The following is a 10761-nucleotide window of genomic DNA, read 5'->3' as shown; positions in this document are numbered from 1 at the left end:
CTGCTTTTAGCCATTTCACAAGTATTTTAAACAACAATGTTTTGTAGTTAAACCCTTCAATGCTTGTATTCTTATTTGAAATCAGCTCAGCTATTAGTCAGTGGAAGAAGTAACAATACCAAGTTCTGACAGTTGCAGTACTAGATACTGTACCACAAGTCATTAGAAAAAGAAAAATGAAAGAATACATTTCCTCTTCATACAAAATAATTACTTTAGAATAAAAACATTGAAAAAAGTTATGTCATGAAATAAAATTTACTTGCAAAGGAATATCATGTAACAAATGACTTTAAGTTGACTATCAAAAAATTGGGGAGATTTTTATTTCCTAGTGAATCAGCAAGGCATTTTTTGGTTGTTGTTTAAAAACGTATCACTTCCTTACAGAAACGGTTTTGTTTTTAGTGAACTTGTAAAACATAAAAGCTCCCATTTCAAAATACGAACAAAATCCCAGATCATATAGGTGTTTACAGTGATTACATTTATCTAAACAATGTCCATACATGTTCAGTTGTAAGATGTTAACTTTCTGTGACAAATATGGTGGTGGTGGTTGTTTTTATAATACCAAGAACATGATAAAGTTAATGTGGAATTCTAAAGATAATCTGGTAGTTACTAAGATTTTCTTATGTCTTCACAGGTAAGCAGGCAGAATCTTTCCTATTCTCAAAACTGGAATTTTTGGTTGCTACCAGATCAGCTGGCTTGCAAACAAGAAGCCAACCATTTTAAGAATGCTTTTTGTGTAAACAATTTGCAGACCCCAGGGATGGAGAAACCCTAAAAATGCTCAATTGTAAGCATTTACAACCTTCACAGCTGTGGCTGAAGACTGTTCTTCTGAAATGAGATCTCAAAGCAGTCTAGTTCAAAATAAAAAGTTTTAACAAAAAATTGGCATATGGACAATGTCTCCACCAATTCGTGTGTGTCAACCATTTAGTTAATTTTTCTACTTGAATAAATGCAATAGGAAACCAGACACCATGTTTCACTACCTCAGTTAATATTCACAATTACAGCGTCTACACCTTGGGATACAGCATCACCCACGCTCCCCACAGTCAGTTTATATTGAAATAAAGTTTTTTACGCCAAGTAAATGGTTGTCCACAGCCACTAGCTAGTGTGCCTATGAACTACAATTTCTAGATGTGGGGAGAAACAAATGCTGCTCGAATCATCTGCTCTGCTTCTTCTGTTCCTCATTCACGCTTAGTTATCTTTCACATTATTCTTGTTTTTTTCAGTTTGCTTGCCTGTCTGGGTTTGGGCCTGCTGACCCTGCCCACTGGAGGAAGCTGCTTGCTGTGCTGCTTTCTGCTTTAACATCGTCCAGTCAAATGTGTAGTCATATTGGTGGTTCAGGGTCCTGAAAAGAATGCGGAATAGCTGCCTCAGATACATGTAATCTGGGACTTCCTCAAAGCGCAGCCCACGACAGTAGTTCAAGTACATGGCGAATTCTGCAGGAAACCCCTTACATAAAACTTCAACAGGGGTGGACATCTTCTTCTCACTAATTTTTTCATATTTTTGTTTTTTTGTTATAGCCTTTAGTCCTTGCCACGGCAGGCTGGTTCTATTAAAATACATGAAAACGTAGCCTAAGGATTCCATGTCATCTCGGCGGCTCTGCTCAATACCAAGATGTGCATTGATGCTGGCATATCGGACAGTGCCAATGAGGTGTTTATCTTCTCTGTACGGTATGTGTTGCCTAGTCCTGTTGTCTCTGTACTTTTTGGCCAAACCAAAATCAATAAGGAACAACTTATTACAGTGGCGCCCAGTACCCATCAGGAAGTTATCTGGTTTAATGTCTCGGTGTAGAAAATTCTTTGTATGCACATATTCAATTCTGCTGATCATCTGGTCGGCTAACATAAGTACAGTTTTCATGGTGAACCTTCTTGAACAGAAATTAAAGAGGTCTTCGAGGCTGGGTCCCAGAAGGTCCATGACTAGCACATTGCTGTCTTTTTCCTGACCGTACCAGTGCATGTGGGGGATGCCAACTCCACCTTGAAGAATCGTGTAGAGCTTGCTCTCATACAACAACTGGGGGTGCTTGGCCTTCTGAGATTCCAGCTTCACTGCTACTTCCTCGCCATTGGTGGTGGTGATCCCCAGATAAACGTCTCCGAAGGAACCAGACCCGATCTTCCGCACCAGTTTGTATTTCCCTCCCACAACGAGTTCGGCCTTGGAGCCGCTGTTGTTTGCCATCGTGAGAGGCAAAGATGGAGGCTGGGCTCAGCCCTGACCCCTCTAGGGGAGGATGGAGGCCTCCGGGGCTCGCCAGCCCACAAGGCTGAGGGTGAGGGCTGCTGGAAATGGCCACCGAGGCCTTTCCCGGTGTTACAGGGCCTGGAGTCAGCCTGATCCCCAGAGCACACCAGGGTTTCCACCAGGCCACAGTTTTCGAGGGTTTCTTAAGGTTGCCAGGCTGGGCCACCACCTCTTTCTGGGTGGCGGTGGCTGCCTCGCTGTCGCGGCGACGTCGCGGGCTGAGAAAGGGGGCACAGTGAGTTGTGGCAGCGATACCGCTGCCACCGCTGCCAACGGCTGTGGGCCCGAGGGCCCCGTCACGCCGCCAGCGCCGCCATCTTGTTCCTCCGCCTCAGCCAACCACAAATCGAGAATTTTTGGAGACGCTATTAATGTTTGAGTCCTGTGTTAGGTGTTCCACTCATCTTATTCCATTTAACACGAACTTGCTCGTCTTGTGAGATAGCTATTATTTTCCCTGATTCATTGGGTAAGAAAGGCTGTCTCAGGTAAGTGGCCTAAGGTTACAAGAGATTGTAGGCCAGCTGGAATTCAAAACTGCCTAGGCTTATGTAACTCGAAGCTCACCTTCTTTCAACTTAATTGTGCAGAAATGGGAGGCTTTTATAACAAAGATTTTCTTGTTTTTGGGCCTAGTCATTGTCCCACCTACTTCCCTAGCCATCATGTCTGCCTGGGTTAATGCCAGTCGGGGTGCCACCCCTTGGGCTTTTTCTCTGTGGTCTCAGTGGTTGCTTCTTTATTGAGTTTAGTCAACAAGAGTTACTTACTGCTAGTTAAATTGAAATGTGTGTGTGTATTTTTTTAAGCGATCCTTTTGAAATTTTTTCATAGAGTGCTTTGAATTTAAATAGGTTTCCACAGAGAAGTTCTGGCAAAACTGACTAAATGAAGGATTCAAGTAAAATTTAACCAAAATAGAGAGAAGAAACAGATGCCGGCAGTTCTGACCATTTTCTCAAAGAGAATTGGGGCCAACACTAACAGAAAAAGCGGTACCATTTCAATATTTTTATGAGAGTTCACATCACAAATAACAAAACCTGTGCGATTATTTTGTTTTATGAGGATATGGGATAGGAACTGAGTATAATCCTAACGGGGCAGTAGCAACGAATTTGGGAACCAATGGCAGAAGGGCAGGAGAGGGAGGTACAGCTTTGAAAGTAGGTATTCCCACTTCACTGTCTCACATAAGTTAGTGTGGTTTCCAACTTTTCTGACCTGCATCAATCTATGGCGAGAGAAGGAGCTGCTTTGAGACATAGACGGGCACAGAACATTATAAAGTGCTTTAAAACATTTTTAAAGTTCGCCTAAGACAAATATGTGAGGTGGGTGGCACAGTGTATTACTTGGCTTTGCAGCAGGAACAACTCGCAAATCTCAGTGACTTACAATGACAAAGTTTATTTATCATTCAGGTTTTATGTAAGCTGTAGATCAGCTGCATCTCTGCTTCCTGTGTCCTCTTTGTTCTAGAATGCCGACTGAAAGAGCAGCTTCCTTAGGAGCATGCTGTTCTCATAATAAAAGGAGTGGCAAATGTCACATTCCACTGGGCAAAACACATCACATGGCCAGTTCCAAAGACAGTGGAGTGAAAATACATACTCCTCCCACAGGTGGATAGTAATACAGTATACTGCTGGCATATTTTATTATTGTGATTATACTTCTCATTTTATACAAGTGGAAATCAAGGCATAGAGAGGTTAGATGAATTGCCCAACACCACACTACAGGTAAGTGTTGGAGGCCAATTTGAAATTGAAGTCTGGCCCAAGGCAGCTACTTTTTATACTGTACCAACTAGAATGGCATTTCTTTCATTTACTCATCCAACTTTGTCAAAATTTGCCTGGAGAACAATTTCCCTTCTAATAACCTAGAACAAAATTTATGTTGTTAACCCAATGCCCATTACGCTTCCTTCCCTTTTAGTCTTCCAGTCAATAGCTTCAACTTGAACCTTGAAATTCAAATGATCTCTATGTGAAAGAAGTCGCTATTCAGAAAAGATATGGATAACCCATCCTTGGACAAAAGCTTGAATTAAAAAATTCCCTTTCAATACTGGAACAAGAAGAGTTTAATTATAATTTATTAATTGTTTACTGAGTCCCGTACTTCTTCGTATCAGTTAAATAAAGGCACTGTCTATAAAGAAGTCAAGTGTAACTTATAATGGTGGTTGGGTGAACCTTCACTTACAGGGAAGTTGTCAGCATCTCCAGAATGGGGAGGATCAGTGACTGAAGTGGTGATATGACCCTGAATAGCTTCCAGTCCAGTCTCCCATGAATTCTCTTACCACAAGCCAGTGGGGCTGCTGATTTTTCCCTAAACACATACTCCCTGCATTTTTTTTCATCTTTGGGTCTTGGCTTATGGTGTCGCTTTCTCAGCCTGAAATGCTTCCAGCCTGCTTTATCTTTCACATCGCCCAGGTCTAATCCTAATAATCTCAGGGCTCCTCCCTAAATGCTGTTTGCTCCATGAAACCTTTTCCAATCTCCTCAACCAGATTTAAATACGCTTTTTAAACCCAAACAACACTTTGCTTAAACTCTTGCATCCCCTCCCACGCTTTTGTCCAAAATTTTTCTCTAAAAGATGTGCAGCAAATAGTTTTTAAAATGGAATTAAATTGAACTACTGTATTTGATAAAGTTTTCTGGACAGTGTGTGGGATTGATGCATTATTTATTCATTCACTCAACAAATAGTTACTGAATGCCTCCTATTTGCAGGGTGTGAGTGACTCACCAAAGGTGGCATAGATAGGGAATGATGGATTCAGAATGGAAATCCAGGGTAGCCTGGCTCCAAAGCCAGTACTTTTAACCCCTACATAGGTATCAACAGCTAGAGGCCCCTGAACGCTGGGTGGCTTCACTGTTGGGAATATATTAGTTCTCTTTCTTTCCCTTAATTGTATAAAGTATTTTACCAATGCATTTTAAAGCTATGATTTAGCCTTGGTTTCAAAAGTGCCTCTAAAATAATTTCTATTAATACAAGCTGACCCCAGTAAAAATAAAATAACGTATTCTGGGCAGGATTGTACTGGGTAGTATTGTACTGTCTAACAACCAATTCAGGTTTTGTCGGTCCTGAACTTTATACAATTTTTTTTGTGGCCCTCTTTAAGAAAAACAATAATAACAATAACAACAAGCAACAACAAACAGGCATGAAATATTTAACTTAGGAAAAGAAATCATTACAATTTACTTGACTGTTAGAGGTTCAGGTCTCTTTCTTTATCCCCTAAGCTATCTTGATGCAATTGATCAGAAATTCTTATGTAGAAATGTTCCCACAATGCAATCTGACTTCTCCTCCCTGCGTGAAATACTTCACAACTCCTGTCCACTCCTAACACTTAGAAGGGACCTTGCAAAAGAGGCTTTATTCACTTCCCTGTAAGTCCACATCTGCTTTTGGCAATTAAGAAATGATACTCAAATGGCATTGATTTTAGTCTCATATGAATTTTGGGGTTAATTTTCCGGGCTTCTTGATATCTTTTCCCAGGAAATGGAGACACTTTAGTAGAAAGGTCATTTGAGACACAAAAATTTCTAAGTAAAAAAAAAAATTTTTTTGACTATCAAATTGGGTCAGCAGTTGTCATTACAGAAACCATTTGGTGTGAATATCATCTCCTTTTGGAACTATTTAAATAGAATACAAAATAAATGAAAATATGTTCTTAAATAAATAATGCTGTCACTAAGGGATTTACTGAAGTTTATGTGGCTCAAACACCATGTTCAGAATAACATTACCCAGAATCAATCACTTCAGTTTTAAAAAGATCCTGGAGATCACTAACTTTATAGAAGGATTTAAGTCATTTTTTCCTCAAAGCTTTCTGGAAGTATTGGCACTGCAAAGACAATGAGACATATTGGAAATGAGGCTGTTTGGTGTAGTATCAAAAATCACAGCAGAGGGCATCATTGTAATGTGCTGGATTTTTCTTCATGAAAGAATATTTTCTACATGGCTCTGCATCTTTCTGTTCACTCATTTTGGAACTTGCAATATCTGGAAAAAAGAAAACACTTCTAAATACCAATTTTACTATATTGAGAATGTAGGGTGCAATTTTAGCCTTAAAAATCATTACTTTTTTTGTTTGGTTCCCATGAAATTATTGCAATTTTGGCACCTTTCTAGACTTCTTTCCAGAGCAGTGAGGAGTTGTGTAACCTCTTTTGCTTTTTCTTGCAGATTATCACTTTATTAAGACCATTCAAGTTGTTGGCAGATCATTCATTAACTTTGTTACTTTATTTAAAGATCAGAAAAATTACGTAAAAACAGTTCGTAACATAATATCACACTTATTGCATCTTCCAGTTCCTTTCAGCTAATTGTGCTTAAGTTCTAACAGCTATCCACTCTAATACAAAGAGAAAGCCGCAAATTGTAATTATGTCAGATGTTTAAAATGAATGAGGCTGAGTATAAATGATCCATTAATTTAGGTTGCTTTAATTAGCCTATGGATTCGTCTTGTGATTAGTTTGACTGTGATTAGGGTGAACAATGGATTGGAAAATAAAGGGATTGGCTGAACTACAGTTTAGTGCATCCTGAATGTGCATACACAGGCTTGCACTTAGTTCCGGTGAAGTTCCTTTTTGACAATTTTGTCTAAGAGAGAGCATCTCCAGCAGAGTACAAATATTTTTTATAACTCTGGGTTCTGCAGTCAAATATATTTATTTTTCAAGTCTCAACCTGGTTCCTTATAATTATGTTCACAGAGATATTTAATTTTATCCAATCATCATACACTCTTTTTAACAGTACATGTCTAGCATCCTGTTTTTTTTAAAAAACAGTAGTCCTAATGATCTGTCAGAAAAGACATATTTTTTGAGATAAAGGAGTTTCTAAATAATGAATTATTATTTAGTACCAGCTTTTGGAATCCTTACATTTTAAGGAACTTGAATAATTTAAATATTAGATAATGTAAGTCCTCATAAAAACACTGTCTAGACAAGGGCCAATATTGCATTGAGATTGGATGAACATTTTATTTTGCATATAATTGTTGTCTACAAAACAAAATACTAATAATAATGGCAACCAGTTAGACAATTTAGAACATGTCTTACTATTTACCTTCGTGATGAACATTGTATGTTTTAATTTTTTTCTAATAAAATATTATACAATAATAAAACTGGACAGTATGGTCTAAAACAACCATTTCAGTGCTCTTGAAATTCACCAAAGACATACAACAAATTGAGAAGCAATTATCCACAAAAAAATGCTAAATGTAAGTTAGTAGGAGCAATGGGAGTCTATGACATTCTTATCTGGGGCTTCTCCTTTCCTAAATGTAAGTTAGGAGGAACAATGGGAGTCTATGGCATTCTTATCTGGGGCTTCTCCTTTCCATGTCTTCTGTACCCTGTTCCCAAGATGGATCTGTTGAGAAGTTTATGAGGGCACTGCTGAACATGAAAACCAGCAGCTTCCTTGCCAAAGGGGGATCATTTAGTTTGGTGCACAGTGTGGAAAAACTTCACACCTAGTGGTGTTGTCAGTAGAAATAGCAACCTTTGTGGCAAATGAAAGGAAAAGACTAGCTGTTCAGGTAGTTCTCCATGTATCTATGCAGGGGAGACTATGAGAGAATCCAAATAACCCACTTATCTTTGGCTAAGTGTGAGACAGACCACAGAGGAGGTGCCACCAGAAGGCCTGGTGAGAAGTAAAAGCCAAAGTCAACTTGACAACTGATTGATTGAATCAATGGCAAAACTTTCTTTGGATTATTTAACTGGTGTTAAAAGACTATGCTAGGATTTTACAATTTCTTTTATTTTTGTAAAATTTTCGTAAATTCTAAATTCTAATTTATTAGAATATATATATATATATATATATATATATATTTTTTTTTTTTTTTTGAGGCAGAGTCTCGCTCTGTCGCCCGCACTGGAGTGCGGTGGCCAGATCTCAGCTCACTGCAAGCTCCGCCTCCCGGGTTTACGCCATTCTCCTGCCTCAGCCTCCCGAGTAGCTGGGACTACAGGCGCCCGCCACCTCGCCCGGCTAGTTTTTGTATTTTTAGTAGAGATGGGGTTTCACCGTGTTAGCCAGGATGGTCTCGATCTCCTGACCTCGTGATCCGCCCGTCTCGGCCTCCCAAAGTCCTGGGATTACAGGCTTGAGCCACCGTGCCCGGCCTAGAATATATTCTAATAAATATATTCTAATTAATTAATAAATATATTCTAATTTATTATATAAAATATCTTCTAATAGGAAAAATTTAGGAATACACTAGAATGGGGAAATGTTTTTTAATTTCTGAATTGTGACTCTGAACTCACTCCCCATCTATAGATTAGAGCTCTTTATTGGCTTTACTGCTTCTTTTAACTTTAATATCTATGAGAACCTTGCAATATTAATAGTAGCTTATATTTATTGAACACATATTATGAGGCAGACATTGTGCTGTGACTTTACACACATTTTATGTCATTTAATTCTCATAATGGCTTTATGGTGATGTTATTCCCTTTCTGGGTGCAGAAATTGGAGCTTAAGCAAAATAACTTTTCCAAGGTTTTAACAGCTAAGAAGTGAAGTATGTGGAATGCACCTTGGCAGTCTGATTCCTGAACTCAGATCCTTAAATACTATGCTATGCTTTAGGATGATGGTGCTATAGAATATAGAATATTTTTCTATGACTATAATAACACAATCTGACAGCAATTAAATTGCCTTATGTAGACTTATTGGTACATTAAGCAGGTTTTATAGTTCAGTTTTTTTAAAAAAAGAAAACCTTTATATCAAAGAGAATTTCAAACAGGTACAGAAGTAGATAATAATGTAATAATCCTTCATGTACCCATCACACAGCTTTTAATACTTTTTATACGTGCTAAAATTACTGCTTGCTATGCTAAACTTTGCTGCAGAAAGGAAATATTATAGACCAATTTTTGTATAGTGAACATCAGTAACTGTTAATTTTGCAACTAAAATGTTCAATAATAGATTTTACTGACTCATTACTTTGCGAGTATTTCCTTTTAAAATAGGCACACTAAGGCCAGACCCTGTGGCTCATGCCCATAATCCTAACACTTTGAGAGGCTGAGGCAGGAGGATCACTTGAGTTTGAGTTTGAGACTGCAGTGAGCTATGATGGCACCAGTGCACTCCAGTCTGGGCAATAGAATGAGACCCTATCTCTACAAAAATAAATTAATTAAAAAATAAGTAAATGGAATAAAATAGACACACTTATAATACATTTTTAAAAGTAGACAACTCTATGCAAACAACATGAAGAGTACAAGGAGGAGAGGGTTGTAAATATTCTGTGACTATTTTGGCATAATGGAGCAAATAACTGGAAGGTAGCAGGGTAGAGCTGTGGAGTTTGGTTTACTCATCCTCTGTTACTTTAAGATGTTGCCTATGGACCTCTGTAGGTCTCCCAACCTCTGTCATGTGACCCCAGGCTAGTCATCTTCTTTTAAAGACTTTTTTTTTTTAGAAGTTTTAGGTTCATAGCAAAATTGAGCAGACAGTACAGAGTTCCCGTATCCTCCCTACCCCCTGCCAGGCATGCATAGCCCCCCTCACCATCAACATTTGGCACCAGAGTGGTACGTTTATTACAATTGATGAACCATTCATACCTCATTATCACTCAAAGTCCATAGTTTACATTAGGGTTCACTCTTAGTGTTCGTCATACATTCTATGGGTTTGGACAAATGTACAGTGATGTATACTTACCATTAAAATATCATAAACAGTAGTTTCACTGCCTTAATAATCTGGCCTGGTCTTTTATTCATTTCATTTTCTCTTTTATAAGCATCGGTATTGTTCTTTCCTGTATTTCTAATAATCATGTCGTGGTTTTCAGTGACTTGTGGAGAAAGTGAGAACCAGTTCTCCAAATCTTGTCCACAATTACTTGGCGTAGTAGTATTCAACAGAGCTATGGTAGTTTGCAGGACTGGAAGGAAATAGCAATATGTTCATATTTTGTTCTTTTAGGCCACGTACAGAAATATTTTGTGTGATATAGAAGATTTAACTTCTTTATTTGAAACCTTAGATCCCTTGAATGGGATGTGATGTTTTATGACATATGTTTCTGTAATAGTCTTTAAATTCTTGTTGTCAAATGTATTTCCAGTAACTCTGGCTCCTGACAGAAACTATTCTATTTTTCTGCCATTTCTTTGGCCTCTAGAATCCTAGAAACTGCATTTTGATTATTCTTGTAATTTGTGGCCCTTTAAAATATTAATTGTCTTTTGCTTTTCAAGAAAACTCAAAATCACGTCAATTAGAGCTATTTCCTTTGACTCCTTAAATCTGGAGTGGCAAGCCCACTGGTCAGAGTAGGATTCCTGTCAATATCCCCATCTACACTATAGCCCAGGTTGC

At 38.3% G+C, this 10761-nt stretch overlaps 1 protein-coding gene and 1 long non-coding RNA gene across 2 annotated transcripts in view; one reads left to right on the top strand and one right to left on the bottom strand.

Annotated features, from left to right (window-relative positions):
• Positions 1 to 242: 242 nt before the first annotated feature.
• On the bottom strand, positions 243 to 2733 carry CSNK1A1L (casein kinase 1 alpha 1 like). The gene has a single exon (XM_033234784.1). The coding sequence runs from the start codon at positions 2236 to 2238 to the stop codon at positions 1225 to 1227; it is 1014 nt and encodes a 337-aa protein (XP_033090675.1). The 5' UTR covers positions 2239 to 2733; the 3' UTR covers positions 243 to 1224.
• Positions 2734 to 3159: 426 nt separating this feature from the next.
• Positions 3160 to 10761, top strand: part of LOC117097182 — an 89716-nt gene continuing 82114 nt past the window's right edge. Inside the window, exon 1 of the long non-coding RNA XR_004442850.1 lies at positions 3160 to 4046. This is a non-coding gene — a long non-coding RNA (uncharacterized LOC117097182). The remainder of the gene's footprint in view (positions 4047 to 10761) is intronic.

Source organism: Trachypithecus francoisi, unplaced genomic scaffold (assembly GCF_009764315.1).
Source record: "Trachypithecus francoisi isolate TF-2019V2 unplaced genomic scaffold, Tfra_2.0 Contig01461, whole genome shotgun sequence".
NCBI lineage: Eukaryota > Metazoa > Chordata > Mammalia > Primates > Cercopithecidae > Trachypithecus > Trachypithecus francoisi.
The sequence above is the reverse complement of the archived record's forward strand: the minus strand, read 5'-3'. Positions and strand labels throughout refer to the sequence as shown.